The sequence below is a fragment of the Heterodontus francisci genome, chromosome 8 (genome assembly GCF_036365525.1).
Source record: "Heterodontus francisci isolate sHetFra1 chromosome 8, sHetFra1.hap1, whole genome shotgun sequence".
Taxonomy (NCBI): domain Eukaryota; kingdom Metazoa; phylum Chordata; class Chondrichthyes; order Heterodontiformes; family Heterodontidae; genus Heterodontus; species Heterodontus francisci.
In genome coordinates this window covers 114,243,196-114,262,303 of record NC_090378.1, presented here as the reverse complement: position 1 = coordinate 114,262,303, position 19,108 = coordinate 114,243,196, and the positions used below count along the sequence as shown (strand labels likewise).

At 43.1% G+C, this 19,108-nt stretch overlaps 1 protein-coding gene across 4 annotated transcripts in view; it reads right to left on the bottom strand.

Annotated features, from left to right (window-relative positions):
* Positions 1–19,108, bottom strand: part of cep350 (centrosomal protein 350) — a 223,134-nt gene that overhangs the window by 32,574 nt on the left and 171,452 nt on the right. For all 4 annotated transcript variants that reach the window (XM_068037945.1, XM_068037948.1, XM_068037946.1 and 1 more), the window contains exons 28-29: positions 3,452–3,648; positions 1,067–1,275 (exon numbers count right to left, since the gene is read on the bottom strand). In XM_068037945.1, the coding sequence (XP_067894046.1) occupies positions 1,067–1,275; positions 3,452–3,648 (406 nt within the window). The remainder of the gene's footprint in view (positions 1–1,066; positions 1,276–3,451; positions 3,649–19,108) is intronic.

The window sequence follows — 19,108 nt, the reverse complement described above, 5'->3', positions numbered from 1 at the left end:
TATCTTTGGAATTCTCTACCCCAGAGGGTTGTGGATGTTCCATCGTTAAATATATTTAAGGCCAGGATAGAGAGACTTTTGGTCTCAGGGAATCAAGGGATATAGCGAGCGGGCAGGAAAGTGGTGCGGAAGCCTAAGATTAGCCATGATCATATTGAATGGTGGAGCAGGCTCGATGGACCATATGGTCCACTCCTGTGCTAATTTCCTGAGTTCTTGTGTATTGTGTAACTCTGTAAATAAAGCAAAACATGTGCAAAGACTGGCTCCAGTTCTATCCTTCGTCAACTGGCTTTCTGGAATAGAACAATAAGTTCTATTAGAATATCCCATTAAATAGTAAATTCTGGAGGAAACAAAGGCATGGATGAGGGCGTCAGCAGCAGAACAACTGAGGCAGGGGCGGCGACGGGCAATGTTACATAAGTGGAATTCAGTGTTCTAATCAGATTTGCAGCAATTTAATTGCTATTTGAAGACTCTAAGATTTCCCTACTGGCCTGTAGTTACCCAGATTAGCACCGTTTCCTTCATTAAAACGGCTTCTATACAGACCATTCTCCAGTCCGCTGGCACACACCCACACTTGAGTCTCTGCCATTTCCTCTTTCGCCCCCTTCAGGGTCAAAGGATGCATCCGATCAAAAGCTGGCAAGATACTATCTTTTACATTCTCCTTCCCCATCTCTTGAAGGCACCCGGTCATAGAACTCCATGAACACTTGGAGCCCACTGATGCCTCATCCACATAGCCATTCCCCAGATATTAGGCCTCAAGTCAATGATACAAACACACACACCTCAGCAGGAATACCGAGATAGCCATCAGGAGCAGAAATCCAGGCAGAATTCCTCGTCCCCTCCCCCCCCCCCCTTCTGTAGCCCAGAGGTACTGAGGCTAATTGCAGTGCCCCTGTTGATGTTCTGATCAGCTAATTTAGGACTTACTAGGATCGAAGGCAGGGAACTTCATTGCTGTATGGCCTTAATACTACATTCAGCAGTTTCTGTACCCATTAGACTATCAGGTAACTGTTTTTTGAAAAACATATGAAATATCTCTTACTTGTTTATTGAGTGTTGCCACAGATTCAAAGTTCTGGGAATAGCAATCATCTGTGAAAACACTGTGGTCAGGACTGGTGGACATCCTAAGGACTACTGATGCTGATTCCACAGTCTGTGCAGGTAGGCTTCCAACCTCCTCCGGAATAGAACTGTCACTGTGGGCATGGGAGCAAGATGGTGCAGGGCATTCTTCCTCACTGGCCGTGTCTGGAGAGAAGAACACTAGTTAGAACACCAATCCCCGCAGTGGATTAGCAGTGACTGTTAGAAGTTAGAAATGCAATTCAGTACAACCGTTTTTCAGCTTCATCCTTCTTTAAAAGTATTCCGCATTTCAGAAGCATGTGTGGCATAAGGGGAATAGGTCAGGAACTGTTGACCAAAGCAAGCTGAATACACACAGAGCTAATGCTCACTAAAATACCTTGCATTAACACCCATGTTATTTCAGCTCCCATCAGGTAACTCCTCTAACAGTCAAAGCACTCTATCTGCACAACACTCATGTGCAGTACTGGTTTACAGTCTGACATTGTTGCAATTGGGGCGGCACAGTGGTTAGCACCGCAGCCTCACAGCTCCAGCGACCCGGGTTCAATTCTGGGTACTGCCTGTGTGGAGTTTGCAAGTTCTCCCTGTGTCTGCGTGGGTTTCCTCCGGGTGCTCCTGTTTCCTCCCACATGCCAAAGACTTGCAGGTTGTTAAGATAATTGGCCATTATAAATTGCCCCTAGTATAGGTAGGTGGTCGGGAAATATAGGGACAGGTGGGGATGTGGTAGGAATATGGGATTAGTGTAGGATTAGTATAAATGGGTGGTTGATGGTCGGCACAGACTCGGTGGGCTGAAGGGCCTGTTTCAGCGCTGTATCTCTAAACTAAACTAAACAAATGGTAGCACAATGAGATGATGAATTATCAATATCACACAGAAATATACTGGCTCAAGTATGATTTTTCCTGTAGTATATCTGTAGCCATGCGAGCCTTGCAAAAACACTGTCAACCAACTCACACTCTGATTACTACTTATACTGCTTCTCAACTCTGCAAGCGATGCCCAACCAGAGGCAGCAAAAGGAACTCAAATATGAAACTAGAGTCTCCCCCAAGAGGCTGAGTGGGAAACTGCACTATTTTATGGTACTGAGCCGTAGTCCAGTGCCATGCCGACCCCCACCTGCCAAAAATGAGGCATATTAATTTTGTCACATGAACATTGATTTTAAACTGTTGCTGGAGCGAGGAAATTACTTGTTAAACAGATCAGCCGTGGCTGGAAAAAAAAATTTACGTTCTAACAGGCAGTGCTTATGGAGACAAAAAACCATTCCCTGACACATTCAACCCACAATAAATTTGATCACCAGACAGTGAAGGTGAGGAAACTCACATTCCAGGATGACTGCTAAGATGGCTGAATCCACAAACAGACGTGGTCAAACCAGCCAATCACATGACTAACCTGCTGGGCAACCTGAGTTTTTTTTGAATTTAGAGACAGTTTTGAACTCAGACTGTTTGCTCCTGGACTGAAAAAACATCTCCTGTCTGCTCCCATCTCTTTTCCACAAGCCTCTGGACCTACTGAAGACATGTGAACCTTGAGAAAAAAGTCTCCTACATCGAACAAGGTTGAAGAAGAATAATGGGCCCCAACGAAAAGCAAGACCTATCTACAATTAAGGACTCTATAACGAGCTTGAAGTAACCAAAACCATCTTCAGATATTGCCTCAAACTTTTCCACTTTATTTCTTCTGCTCTTTTCTGTCTCTATCTGCATGTGTGTATCGCGTATGCATGCTAACGTGGGTGCGTCACGCATCCGTAGGTGTTAACCAAATTAGAATTAATAAAGTTCAACCTTTCTTCTTTAAGCCTAAGAAAACCTGCTTGGCTGGTTTCTTTGCCTTACAATTGGAAAGCAAGGATTCACTAAGAGGGAGCTAAAAAGAAAAAGTGTTTAAAAATAAAACCCTGTTACGGTGAGAACAGGTGAAGGCTGAGAGAAAACCCTAGACCCCTTTCTCACCTGGTCATAACACCAGGAAGGTCCTAGTTACAATAGCTGAGCTGAGTTGAATTACTAGATTGCAGCTGAGACTAGGAAATCTGATTTCCTGAATTACAAGAGGCAACAAAATAGCCAGGTTTACATCCAATTCCTATCCAGTAATCCAGACAGACAAAATTGTACAGCCTTACACACGCCATCACAGTCAAATATGTCCGATGACACCAAAGGAACAGACACTTGGATGGAAGCAGCCAGCACCACAGCGTCCATACCCCAGCATGATTTACTGCCTTGAAGGGACGCAAATATTGGTGCACAAAAAAAAGAGAAAACGAAGGAATCAGAGACAGAGTCCAACATCTACCTTTAGACCCTGGACTTCTTTCGCTCGCCTCTCTCTTTGGCACCTTTTGTTTAACCTCCTTGTCCCAAGCAGCCAGGGCCTGCTTTTCCATCCGCCGGATCTCAGCTTCCTCAGCATCGAGCCGCCGTTTCCACTCAAGCAGTTCCTCTGCATGTCGTCGCCGATGCATCAGTTTCTGCTCCCGCTTAGTGAGGAACCTGACGGACGTGTGAGCAGAGAGAGAGAGTCAGCAATCTGCCAATATATATTTGTATAATCAGACATTAATATGCAGCTGAAAATGTATAATTCTTACATTTTAAACACAGCACACTCAGCTTGGGTTATAGTTTCTCAATATGTAGAAAATTCAGGGCAGGAGTCTCCTTGTACAATTCAAGTGCCCAACAATATTGCAGCACTGATACCAGCACTGCATGTAAATAGGCCAAGTACAGCTAATCAATGCATTTGGCAGGGTTTTCTCTGCAAGTTTGGTGACGCACTGATACTAGTGAAAACTGGCAGCTTCAATCATTGCATGGCTCCAGTTTGCAAGGCTTTTTTTTTTTTAAGTACGCTCCAGGATTACTCAGAGCTCCCCACCCATTATGATCTCGTAACCTGGTCCAGCCCTCAGATTGTAACTGGACTTTCCTGGACAGTGACCTCCAAGGAAGCGAGCAAACAAGACTTCAGTGGCGTACCTACTCCAAATTTAGTAAGAGGTTTGTATGACAAAACAGATATTAGTGCTTTCCTGCATTTAGATTACTCCTTCCTACTGACAGCATAATTCTTCAAAAAGTAGACAGAATTATGCTTTCTTGACTCTGAGGATTATTAGCCTAGTTTGTCAGAGTTGCAGCCTCTCTTCTTAAGCCAAACAATTATGATTTTTGTTGAGCTCCAGTTACAAAACAGACTGGAGAAATATCAGTATGGAGAAAATGGAAGATGTGTTCTGAACTTGAGTAGCGTTTCCACACTTCGGTTACTCAAGGACACCTCATTTAAAAACAAACTTTAATTCATTAAGCACCACTCCATCCCAAATTTAGCCAATATATTTCTGTAATAAAGATCTCCCACTCAGAACTAAGCACTTCAATGTAAATGACACACATTCATTTTAAAACCTAAAAAAATCTACTTAAAAAGAGCTGGAAACTGCTCTCCCCATTCACATGAAGGTCATGATCTCAGACTTGTTATAGGTTCAATTAGGTCCAATATATAGAGCCAAAGGTTAGGCAAATGTCATAATTTTCACTGACTTCACACAGCCTCAGCTTTAAAAGAATTCTGTGAACTGTTTGTAAAATCACCACTTATTTGTTAAAGAAAAGAACTAGACAATAAATGTCACCATATGCAGTGTGACTGTAGCCTTTTGGGTACGTGGTGTGGATACAGTGGGAGAGATACAGTGGAAGAGTGAATGGACGGGGCTGGGCGGGGGGAAGCGGTGTTCCAACATCTGGGAGTAGTAGGGGAGACTGACAGTGATGGGTGGGTAGTTCTGGGATGCGATGTAAAGATTTGAAAGAGCTGGGGAGAGCGCTCCAGGTTGACATAGTACTAGGATAGCTGTGGGTAGGGAGCATTGGGTCATTCAAGCATAAAGTGAATTATGTATTGTCTGAAGGCCATCTCAGAATGCCATGTTAACCTGTAGCGTCTGCTTCTTTAATAACGTAAATCTAACTTCATTGTAAACATTTAGAATATTCCAGAACCACCCACTGTCTGGTAAATTCAGGGGATATTCACATTTGGAGCAATTTAAAAATAAATGTTCAGTAGGACTTGAATAGTTCACTGATTAATTCAAATTGTTAAATGGAGAGCTCATATTTAAATTGCCTTATATCCATGACACAGAATGGAGACCAACTTCCCAGGTGAAGAGTGTGAAACGTGCTTTGATAACGTGGCCTGCATTTAGCAACAATAGTTCTGCTATTCACAAGCAATACGAGATCCACTGCTGGCCTTGCCAGTAATGCCCACTTCCCAGGAAAGAATAATGGAAAATGTTTAATTTTCCTGCATGAAACAAAGGTTCCCCCAAATGCCTACTTTGGATCCCACAATCTGCCTCCATTATCCCCCTTCATCCAGATTAAGTTGACACTGCTAACTCTAGATCAACTAAGTCCCATTTCTGTCCTTCTCTTCTATAGTCTAAAGGGTGCTCAAATCCACATTCAACTCTCAGATTTTATACTCTTAGCAATAACAAATATTTTAGAGGTTACTGTACCCTGTGGAATTCTCACCACTGTGGAATGATGCACCCTTGAAGTCAATAGACACTGGCCATAAAGTATATTATCTGTGGTATCAGCATTGAGGATTGTTCCTTCACAATTGATTGCAAGACCCTTAGGTTAAAAGCATGCTGTCCTTTTAAGAACAATGAACCAGTGTGAGTAAAGCCCTAAATTCTTCTGGCTTAGCAATCAAAGGTTCCCTGGTAGGAACACTGAGTTTTAAAAAAGCAGCATTCTTTGGTACACCTCACTAGGTCCTAATAGAAGATATTGCAGCCGTTAATGCCTCTAATGTCTGGAGGAAAGAGATGGAGTCCATCCAAAACTTGTTGCATAGCAGAAATGTCTTGACACTGAAGAACCCCAATGAAAAGGTTAATGGAATAACATGAGCTCAATGTACTACAATCTTCATTTCAAGTGCACCCTATGCATGCATTCTCCTTGCCCCTTCCCAAAAGCATTCAGCTTCTTGAATGATTGCAGGAACAGATCTGCTTATCAATTCATTACACTTTATCTGTATGTGGAACATGGGCTCTATATCATTTTTCAGCTTTCCTGAAGGAAATAAATGCATCATTCTTTCAAGTTAGTTTTGTAATATTCCATAAGGTACTGCAGATAGAAAAAAGATAGCTAAAGTAGAATTTGGAAGGATGTAAAATGATCCAATCAGTACAGTCTCTTGGTAGAGTTGGATGAGGTCTATCTTTTTAAGGACACAGTCTTCATGACTGAGAGGGCTTTATATGCAGGTTCAAAAGAATCATGACAAAGTAAACAGGGGGGGAGATGGGAGTTATAAAATTGTCTTCTTCAGCTGCCTGCATGATTCAGGGTCACTCAGTCACTGATATTGGCAGGAATTGCCAGTAGTTGCAATGGGTTACAATGATTTGATATCAATCCAATTTATTTAGCTTCATGTGGCTAAGGAGAATCTGAAATAACTTAATTTCATGAACTGATTCCCATTACACTTTGATCTACAACAGTCATTCTTGGTTTAATCTAGTGAAATACGGCTTTCAGAAACTTTTGCACGGTAGTTGACATAGATTTGTACCCACAGAGGGGCAGGGAAGATTGCAGCCATGCTAGAGATTATCTTCAGACTTCGCTGGCATTCACTGAAATTTTTCAACATGACCTCTACCTATAGCCTCAAAAGGATCTTTCCCCAAGAAGGAAGCTTCTAATACCTTAACCTCTTGGGAATGATCACAGCATAGACTTATAAACAAGATTGGTGAAACCAGGTTGAAGACAGGAAAAACAGAATAAAGTGACCAACAAAACTATGCTGATGGCAATGTCAAATACGATGTTAAAGGGTTAAAGATTTAGAAGTTGAGTTTCCACATTGGGTGCAATCTGCGATCCAGCCACAAATTGCATCCAAAGTTGCACTTGTTTTGAGAAGTGTTTTATTTTCTCAGGTTTTCGTTCAAACTCATTTGCATATCACTGAATGCAAAATCTGCCGTGAACCAGCATAATCAGGCAGCATTTTAGAACACAAGCCTTTTTTCAAATTTTGCTTTATAAAATATTCTGAAATAAATTTAAGAGTGGTCACTCTGTGCAGTTTGATTAATACAGCTGAAAAAGGGATTTTCACAAAAAATAAGCATTTTAATCAAAGCGGCAAGTCAACCACCTATCAGCAACCCGATTTTAAATAACTGACTCAAATATACAGATACATTTGCTAGTGCACAGTCGTCAATTTCTTAGTAAACTAAAAAATCAAAAGCTTTTAAAACATGCTAACAGTCATCCTTGTGCCCAAAAGAGCTAGCTTAAGTTTTACAGCTTCCTTGAAGGCTCTCCAAGGAGCACAATTAGCAGAAACTTCCCGTGGTAATTAATTCACCCTGGGGGAGGGAAGGGGAGGGAGAAAGAGAGAGTGTCAGCTTCTAGCACAATGTTTTCCCAAATAGCGCAAAAGATTGCAGAAACTAGATTTGCTTTGAATGTAATTTGTGCTTAAAATTCCACAATCTTTTGCGCTGGTTTCACCAATTTCGGGCTAATTGCACTTAATAAAAAAACAACGCAACCTAGCAGGAATTCTAGGCCATAATGTCTAAATGCTCACAACACATTTACGAGATAAAGAGATCATGAATTAAACAGGATGATCGTGAAATGCCCTAACACTGCTGCCACATGACAACAAGAAGTTGTTTTCTCTCCACTGATGATGGCCCATTCAGCTGGATGTAGAGGGTTAACAAAATAAAAGAACTGTACTTAAAAAGATCAAGTTTACAGCACAGAGGCTGCAGGATCTGTAATCATAGGGAGGATGTCTGTATTACAAGTTGTGTCCAGCTATCAGTACCAGGTGCTTCTTTCTTGAAAACTGAACAGGGGGAAAGTGGTAAATCAATGCCCCAACGATCCTGTACAGTAGAAAACCAACCAATTTTCAAAAATACTGATTCCAAGGCAAGATATGCGGGAGGAAATCGTATTTTAGTTCAGTGGGGGGGGGAAGAGATGGAGAAATGCAACAAGGTAACTGACTTCATTCTTAATGCAGTTTAATGCAAAATAAACATGGAGGATATAACAGTTCTGAAGCAGCATCAAATACCACTTGGCAATTCCCACAATAACTGGAATTTTCCCATCTGCCTGCGAGCTTGCCCAGTGTGCTGGTTAATGCAGTACTGTGCCCTGGCAAATATTTGTACTTGCAATTCTTAGAGTAAATGACAATTTTAAATTCTAAATCAAAGATTTGAAACCTACTAGCACTTTTTAAATGAAAATCATTACATGCACACTTTGGAGACATTCTATAAGGTGTATTCTGTGACAATTATGTCCCAATAAGTTTTCCAATACCTAACATTTATAAGAGAATGAAAGTGGAAAAATCCCAAGTGCTCACCAAAGACACATTTGTACAGTTAAAGGGGCACTGCCATCCAGAGATTCAGGCTTGCGATACAAATTTACATACATAACTTGAAAGTGCATTCAACGAGATCAGTGAGCTGCAGCTCTGCCACAATATTTCCAAATGTTAGGTGCAAGATTTTAAACAATCCAATCTTCAATAACGTTCTGTCGGCATTAGCAGTTCAGACTCTTTGTGTAACTTTGATCTCTCACTTACATGATAATGCCCCTTTAGTAAGCAAGTTTCAGTTCAAGTGTGAAGTCTGCAGCATATTGCCAACCAGCAGCTCAGTACATCTACATGAAGCCACAATTGAGATATGGAGGAACTCATTTTCTCTGCGCAATTCTCTCCCCTTCTCCCCACCGCTGACCCCAACCCCATCCACGTGCACGTGATGAAACAGAGCATGCTCGATCAGTGAGAAGCAGAGGTTTCACAGTACCTGACCAGCTGGTTGCAGATGTACAGCTGGAATTTGGGATGTAGGTTGGGGAAACAGACACTGAGAGAGGCCCAGTGGTGAGACGTAAAGACAGAGAAGAAGTAGTGGACAGGAGAGCAGTGTCTACAAAAAGGAGGCAAAACAGGAGAAAAAAAAGCTGAGTATTATCCCGAAATTACTTCATCTTTTAGATACTAAAGAAAACCTCACATTTTAAGCAGAAATTCCACTTACAGCATAAAGCCATCTGGTTCCAAACCTCCCTACACCTCTTGCCTCCATCCAATTGTTTCTGCTGGGAGAGATTCTGTGACTTCAAATGGCAACGATGCTCACCAAAGTCAACAGCAGCTCCAATCAATCTTTTTTTGGGAGGGTCGAGGGGACAATAGTGCTGTGGGGAACCTTAAGTATCACAACTGCCATCTTAATAGTCCAACCACAGCCTTACAAGCCCATTTTAATATGGCTGAGAGTTGCAATCAGCATTGGGATCTGAATCTACAATTGCAGATGATGTGAACGGACGCTCCTCACGTTCTCCGTCTGTGCAATGACATATCCGCTCTCGGAAGTGGGTGAGGGAAATGAAAGAGGGGCAAATTAAAACAATAGTCCAGATTCACACGACTGCCCCATCCCATTTCATTTCACCTCCAACCCCAAAACTCTCTAATAAGTTGACTCCAAGGCAGAGCTCTCCATTTCCAAACAACCACTGGTGTTAGCAAAGAGCTAAATTTAGTCTTTGACTTTCACTACTGCAGTACTAATTGTAACCACTTGCAGAACTTCCCAGAAACGTCGCAGGGATTCAAACCTTAGCTCATCTGGCAACGAGACTGGACCAAACAGACACAGGACTGCAATTCACATTGGTCGTCAGAGGATTGCCATCTTCCTCCCTTTTGATTTTTGGAACTGCACCATTCTGCTGAGGTAGCGAGATCTACAAAGCCACACCCCTCACTTCACATAACTAAAAGAGCCTGAAACAAGCAGAAGCTGGTGTAATGAAATGGATGCCACAACACTACCGAGTCTACAAGGGTTAAAAATTATAAAGAATTTTATATAAACCCCTGCACAAACTAGGGACACTATGCTCAAATTGTCATAACTGTCTTCCAGACTCTGTCCCGAAGCGTCAGTTATAATTATTTTGAAAAGATGCAGATCGGAATAAAAGCCTCAAGAGCCATTTAAAATGTACTCTTCCTGCCCCTCCTTGATACATTCCATTTGCTAATTGAAGGGACAGGCAATTAGTAATTCACCTCCAGCTGGCAGTGAGCTGAAGTAAACCAAACTGATCGAGTCCTTCATTCTCTATCCCTCCATGTGGTGAAGTACATGGGTCTCCAAACACCACTCCCCCATCATGAACTACAGGTTATCAAGTGAGGAATTACAGGGCTGGTTTCAACACTCCATATGACACAGTACATTAGTGCTGTATAGCAGTGTGCCAATTGTGTGTGAAATAATGATTTCAAACTCCCACTGCAAGTAGTACATATCACTGAATCTTTAGTAAATGGATACTTGGGACTGCTATTTGAGATTTTATAGAAGCACTGCACAGAAAGCATCTGTTAACAGCAATTGTGCCAGACACGAGGTGGAACAGAAGCTCTGAGGGTTAGATGGGGCAAGCTCCATTTACATGCACATCACCTCAAACAAGGATGCAAAACTACAGAATCATCACAATGTCACCACACTTTAGGAAGGATATCCAGGCCTTAGAGAGGGTGCAGAAGAGATTGACTAGAATGGCACCAGCTCTGTGGAGAGACTGGAGAAGCTGGGGTTGTCCTCCTTAGAGCAGAGAAGGTTAAGAAAAGACTTGGTAGATGTGTTCAAAATTATGTTTTGATAAGAGTAATAATGGATAGTTCACCCAGTATGTGCCAGATATGCTCAACTCCTCCTTTGGACATCAGGGAACGAAAATAGGGACTATACCAGGGGAACAGCCAGAATAAAGAGAGAGTAAAGGGAAGACAGTTAGGAGTTTAAAAATTCAGTTGTAAATGACTTGATGGTAAGTTTCTTCCAAAGGACAGAGGAAGAAGGAAATCGATGGGAAAGAAATAGGAGATTAAGGGTGGCGAAGAATACAAGAGTCGGAAACAAGCAAGAGAACAGGAAGAGAGACCATCGGAGATGGCAAGACCATCAACATGGATAGAAGAGGTTAAGTGAAGACAGGAGGGCAATAAATTCAAAGAGAAGCAAGGAGAGGCAAGAACATTTTTGAAATCAATAGGGAAGAATATTCATCAGTACAAAGACTAAGGGAGGAAAGGAAGAAGGAGATCTTGGGGAAAAACTCAAGGTGGGATAGACAATGAAGACTTGAAACTAGAAGTGAGGGAGTAGAAAGCAGTGAGAAGATTAAAGGAAGCGAAGGGATTTGAGAGTAGGGGGAAGAAACCAAGTTGTGCCTTAGTGACAAGGACCAGACCATCACCACAGTGATTTACAAAAGTACAGCCACTTTCATTAGGGGGAAATGGGTCACCATCAAAGAACAAAGAACAGTACAGCACAGGAACAGGCCATTCGGCCCTCCAAGCCTGCACCGATCTTGATGCCTGCCTAAACTAAAACCTTCTGCACTTCCGGGGACCGTATCCCTCTATTCCCATCCTATTCATGTATTTGTCAAGATGCCTCTTAAACGTCATTATCGTACCTGCTTCCACCACCTCCCCCGGCAGCAAGTTCCAGGCACTCACCACCCTGTGTGTAAAGATCTTGCCTCACACATCCCCTCTAAACTTTGCACCTCTCACCTTAAACCTATGTCCCCGAGTAACTGACTCTTCCACCCTGGGAAAATGCTTCTGACAATCCACTCTGTCCATGCCGCTCATAACTTTGTAAACCTCGATCATGTCACCCCTCCACCTCCGTCGTTCCAGTGAAAACAATCCGAGTTTATCCAACCTCTCCTCATTGCTAATGCCCTCCAGACCAGGCAACATCCTGGTAAACCTCTTCTGTACCCTCTCCAAAGCCTCCACGTCCTTCTGGTAGTGTGGCGACCAGAATTGCACACAATATTCTAAGTGCGGCCTAACTAAAGTTCTGTACAGCTGTAACATGACTTACCAATTTTTATACTCTATGCCCCGACCGATGAAGGCAAGCATGCCGTATGCCTTCTTGACTACCTTATCCACCTGCGTTGCCACTTTCAGTGACCTGTGGACCTGTACGCCCAGATCTCTCTGCCTGTCAATACTCCTAAGGGTTCTGCCATTTACTGTATACTTCCCACCTGCATTAGATCTTCCAAAATGCATTACCTCACATTTGTCCGGATTAAGCTCCATCTGCAATTTCTCCGCCCAAGTCACTAACCGATCTATATCCTGCTGTATCCTCTGACAATCCTCATCACTATCCGCAACGCCACCAACTTTTGTGTCGTCCGCAAACTTACTAATCAGACCAGCTACATTTTCCTCCAAATCATTTATATATACTACAAACAGCAAAGGTCCCAGCACTGATCCCTGCGGAACACCACTAGTCACATCCCTCCATTCAGAAAAGCACCCTTCCACTGCTACCCTCTGTCTTCTATGACTGAGCCAGTTCTGTATCCATCTTGCCAGCTCACCTCTGATCCCGTGTTCACCTTTTGTACCAGTCTGCCATGAGGGACCTTGACAAAGGCTTTACTGAAGTCCATATAGATAACATCCACTGTCCTTCCTTCATCAATCATCTTTGTCACTTCCTCAAAAAACTCAATCAAATTAGTGAGACACGACCTCCCCTTCACAAAACCATGCTGCCACTCGCTAATAAGTTCGTTTGTTTCCAAATGGGAGTAAATCCTGTCCCGAAGAATCCTCTCTAATAATTTCCCTACCACTGATATAAGGCTCACCGGCCTATAATTTCCTGGATTATCCTTGCTACCCTTCTTTAACAAAGGAACAAGGGCTATTCTCCAGTCCTCTGGGACCTCACCTGTAGCCAATGAGGATGCAAAGATTTCTGTCAAGGCCCCAGCAATTTCTTCCCTTGCCTCCCTTAGTATTCTGGGGTAGATCCTATCAGGCCCTGGGGACTTATCTACCTTAATGCTTTGCAAGACACCCAATACCACCTCCGTTTTGATAATGAGATGACTGAGACTACCTACACTCCCTGCCCTCGGCTCATCATCCACCAAGTCCTTCCCTTTGGTGAATACTGATGCAAAGTACTCATTTAGTACCTCGCCCATTTCCTCTGGCTCCGCATATGGATTCCCTTCTCTGTCCTTGAGCGGGCCAACCCTTTCCCTAGTTACCCTCTTGCTCTTTATATATGTATAAAAAGCCTTGGGATTATCCTTAATCCTGTTTGCCAAAGACTTTTCATGACCCCTTTTAGCCCTCCTGACTCCTTGCTTAAGTTCCTTTCTACTGTCTTTATATTCCTCAAGGGATTTGTCTGTTCCTAGCCTTCCAGCCCTTACGAATGCTTCCTTTTTCTTTTTGACTAGGCCCACAATATCCCGCGTTATCCAAGGTTCCCGAAACTTGCCAAACTTATCCTTCTTCCTCACAGGAACATGCTGGTCCTGGATTCTAATCAACTGACATTTGAAAGACTCACACGTCAGATGTTGATTTACCCTCAAACAGCCGCCCCCAATCTGAATTCTGCAGTTCCTGCCTAATATTGTTATAATTAACCTTCCCCCAATTTAGCACCTTCACCCAAGGACTACTCTTATCCTTATCCACAAGTACCTTAAAACGTATGGAATTATGGTCACTGTTCCCGAAATGCTCCCCTACTGAAACTTCGACCACCTGGGCTCATTCCCCAATACCAGGTCCAGTACGGCCCCATCCCTAGTTGGACTACCCACATATTGTTTCAAGAAGCCCTCCTGGATGCTCCTTACAAATTCTGCCCCATCTAAGCCCCTAGCACTGAGTCCCAGTCAATATAGGGGAAGTTAAAATCACCCACCACTACAACCCTGTTACCTTTACATCTTTCCAAAATCTGACTACATATCTGCTCCTCTACCTCCCGCTGGCTGTTGGGAGGCCTGTAGAAAACCCCCAACATCGTGACTGCACCCTTCCTATTCTTGAGCTCCACCCATATTACCTCGCTGCACGACCCCTCCGAGGTGTCCTCCCGCAGTACAGCTGTGATATTCTCCTCAACAAGTAATGCAACTCCCCCACCCCTTTTACATCCCCCTCTATCCCGCCTGAAGCTTCTAAATCCTGGAAGATTTAGCTGCCAATCCTGTCCTTCCCTCAACCAAGTCTCTGTAATAGCAACAATATCATAGTTCCAAGTACTAATCCAAGCTCTAAGTTCATCTGCCTTACCTGTTATACTTCTCGCATTCAAACAAATGCACTTCAGACCACCAGTCCCGCTGTGCTCCGCAACATCTCCCTGCCTGCTCTTCCTCTTAGTCTTCCTGGCCTTAGTTACTAGTTCCCCCTCATTTATTTCACTTGCTGTCCTACTGCTCTGGTTCCCACCCCCCTGCCACACTAGTTTAAACCCTCCTGAGTGACGCTAGCATACCTCGCAGCCAGGATATTTGTGCCCCTCCAGGTTAGATGCAACCCGTCCTTCTTGTACAGGTCCCATCTGTCCCTGAAGACATCCCAATGGTCCAGATATCTGAAACCCTCCCTCCTACACCAGCTGTTCATCCACATGTTGAGCTGCACTATCTTCCTATTTCTAGCCTCACTGGCACGTGGCACAGGGAGTAATCCCGAGATTACAACCCTAGAGGTCCTGTCTTTTAACTTTCTACCTAACTCCCTAAACTCCCCCTGCAGGACCTCGTCACTCTTCCTGCCTATGTCATTGGTACCGATGTGTACCACAACATCAGGCTGTTCACCCTCCCCCTTCAGAATGCCCCTTGTATGTTCAGAGACATCCTTGACCCTGGTACCAGGGAGGCAACATACCATCCTGGAGTCTCTTTCACATCCACAGAAGCGCCTATCTGTGCCCCTGACTATAGAGACCCCTATAACTATTGCTCTTCTGCGCTTTGTCCCTCCCTGCTGAACAACAGTGCCAGCCATGGTGCCATTGCTCTGGCTGCTGCTGTTTTCCCCTGATAGGCCATCCCCCCCCAACAGTATCCAAAACGGTATACTTGTTAGAGAGGGGGATAGCCACAGGGGATTCCTGCACGACTGCCTGCCCCTTCTAGCGGTCACCCATCTATCTGCCTGCACCTTGGGTGTAACCACTTCTCTAAAACTCCTGTCTATGACTCTCTCTGCCACCTGCATGCTCCTAGTGCATCCAGTTGCCGCTCCAACCGATCCATGCGGTCTGTGAGGAGCTGCAACTGGGTACACTTCCTGCAGATGTAGTCGTCCGGAACGCTGGAAGCGTCACGGACCTCCCACATCTCACAGGTGAAGCACTTCACCCCTCTAACTGACATTTCTAGCACTAATTAATAAATTAATTTTAGATAAATAAATACTTATTAAATCCTTACTAAATTGTTATAACTATATAGTCCCTAGTGCTAGATTCCTACTATAAATATTAAATGCTAACTAAATACAGCTAACTAAATTAAGCTAAAGATTCAGTCATAGCCAGGATGTCAATGTAATTATTCAAAATAAGGTTGTGAATTGCAAGCATCTGGTTCCTGATTTAATAGGCATTCTGGAAGAAAATGTGGAGCGGGATGATGATTGATCCGCAGGCAGAGTCCAACAGAAGTGGTGTGAGTGGGCCAGGAAGGAGATGGGTAATGTTCATCACAGGGTAGAAAGTTGAAGATGGGGCAATTGGGGTTTCTGCTCATGGGTCGGCAGCGACAGGCATCTTCGTGGGTCCATCAGAGAATGTCAAGAGAAGCACAGATAGTACAGAATGGAATCACAGAAAGGTTACAGCACAGGAGGCTGCTATTCGGCCCATCAAGTCTGTGTCGGCATTCTGCAACAGCAATTTAGCTAGTCCCATTCCCCAGCCCTTTCCCCATAGCCCTGCAATTTTTTTCCCTTCAGGTACTTATCCATTTCCCTTTCGAAAGACATGATTTGAATCTGCCTCCACCACCCTTTCAGGCAGAGCATTCCAGATTGTAACCACTATGCATTTAATATATAGATCATATGGAATATTTCAAAAACTAGTTCTGGACTCCAGTGCCGAGGTCTCACCATTACAGCAAGTTGTCTTTGGTAATTAGCTAGCTTACTAAACAAATAATTATAAAACGTACTGCACTTTTTTGTTCTTTTGGCTTTTGAAGGTTTAAGCCTGGAATGGGAGAAGAGTAGAAAGGTAGAGGAGCAATTATCGTTTGGGGTAGGGATTGGGTGGGAGTAGCAGCCAACATGCGCACGTGAACAACACCGAAGGACTTTGGCTTACATAAGTATGGCAGAGCTAATGGTAATCTACTTTCCAAACAATGCCTATGCTTTCCCAAAGCTGTCAAGTATTGTTAAATGCATTTCTATAATCTGCCATGACTTCCTCACCTTCAACAAACGTAATCCTTTTAAGCACATTTCCCATCATTAATCTCACTCCTCAGGCAATCTCTTTCCAATTACATATCATTACTTTCACTGTGTAAAACTGGGAATTAAAAGACCGTCAGGGGAAGGATGAATAAGTTTTTGGGTTGGATTGAGAAATTCAGTAACTCCTCTACCTTTTTTGATAGCTGCAATATCATTTTGTTATCAACATCAAATTCATAAAGCAATGGCAGAAGCCCACAAATTCACACACACTTTTGGCCTGATGCTTTTGCACATTTTTAAGCTGGAGCACTGAATTAGAACCACACAGAAAACTTGCTAATGGTGTGAGGACGTACATTTTGTAAGATGAAAATCCCTCCCGACTCAGAGGTTAACAGTAAGTTTTGTTAGTGCGTACAGGCTTGTGCATAAAACAGAACCACACACAAGCAGCCCATAAAATCGTGCAAGATTCAAATTAATGCATTCAAATTGGAGACTTGCTGCAAAGGTCAAGCTCCAATACTCACCTGATCTGTGGAATAATATCTTTCTATTACTCTTATGGCAGCAGATATCAACAGGCATCGTGAAGAACAGTTTCAGATAGTCTTTGGATATATGTAGGCTTGACTGTTTAATTCATTTCACATGAAAAGCTACTCAAGTCTCTTGACAAATGAAAGCTTATTAAGTGTTTGATTTCCATGACCAAATCTTCAACCAAACAACAAGGCTTTTTTCCCCATAGTTATGTAAAAGTTTATCTTAAAGATTAGGCTTCATTAATTTCCCAGAATTCTTGCTCAAACTCTGTCTCTAAGATATCTATTTTTGAAATATTCCTTCACCATTTCCTCTAAAAGGCAACTGGACTTACTCACTACTTCTATTTCAATGGTTTGGTTCATTTAGATTCACTGGAATTACCCACAGCAACCAACTTTGTAAATCACAAGTCTTGTGAGCCTTTTTTTATCATTCCCGCGGTCACTCTGTTTTGCTTCTTAGGTGGTCTCATTGGTTACCAACAGCATAGCAGACAAACTGGTTTCTACGTTTAAAATTATGAAAGGTTTTGATAGTGTGGATACAGAGGCAATGTTTCCACTTGTGGGGAAGAGCATAACTAGAGTCATCAATAAATCCAGTAAGGAACTCAGAAGAAACGTCTTTACCCAAAGAGTGGACAGAATGTGGAAATCACTACCACAGGGAGTGGCTGAATGAATAGTATAGATGTATTTAAGGGGAGGTTAGACAAGCATATGATGGAGAAGGGAATAGAGGGTTATGATGATAGATTTAGATGAGGAAAGATGGGAGGAGGCTCGAGTGGAACTTAAGCACCAGCATGGACTGGTTAGGCTGAAAGGCCTGTTTCTGTGCGGTAGAGCCAACATAATCCTACGTGGAAATATCCTCCTGTGTGTTCAGTCATTTTCCAGAAAAAATACAATATCTTATAGCGGCCCAAACAGACAAGAGGCCCATCTTCTTAAGAGTGCTGTCTCAAATTCTCATTAGATACTCGAGACAATCATCAGGGCAGCACAATCAAGATATAATAGGGAAGATGAAGTAAAGAAAGACTCGGACCCTCACTGGACCTTACATGGCCATCTCTCCGGATATAATCTTAAAGGAGTAATCTATGCCCTTAAGCCCAAGGATGGGCCTTCAATACAGACCTAACCCATGTAACTGTCACCATCAGGTTTTTCTTACTACCTATACTGGGGAACCTGCATGCTTGTGCTGCCTAAATATCCACAATCTTTGATGACACCCATCTTTGCTGTATAGAAAGCATCCTCCTCCTAAAGCCACTAATCAGACCCATTCTTTCAGCATGAAATTTTAAGTCGACAAGATCCAAAAGTGCTGCGACCATCTAACAACATCCCAAAAAGTATTAACTACTGCCACTGCTCAGCGCCAAATGCCCCTGCTTGCAGATTCAACCCAAGGATGTGTGATCCAGAAGGAACAGGAAATGCTTCTCACTGTACTAACTAGTGCTCTGAAGAACATTTTTAACATAATCGCCTCAATGACCTTGCCTTCCTAATTTAGCTCCTAGAAATAACTTCTCTCTGGCTCTGTGGTCCTTACCAGCCTTGATCAGGGAGGGTGCTTGTTGCCACACAGCATCTTGTCAGCCGTGCAGAAACACATCCTTCCTAGTACCCCTCCTCCCCCCACCTCCCACCCCCAGCATCCCCTCTTCCTCTTGGCTTTTGCAAACACGTTTTTCCTGAAGTGGCTACTCAACTCACAGCAGCTCTGATATCAGGAAGGGTGGAACAGCTCTGCCCATGTTTCTCAATTACTAATGTCAATTCCACAACAATTTGCCAGAGGTGATGTGTTTGCAGCGTGGCAAGCTGAGTGTCACAGAATATATCTTGAATGCTTCCATCAACACAAGCATACGCACACCTACACACAGACAAAGTTCAAGTAGATATGCATAGCATCCTGCCAGTTTCAGTTGGTTCTACATTGTCACCACTCAAGGATTAATATTCCATGATC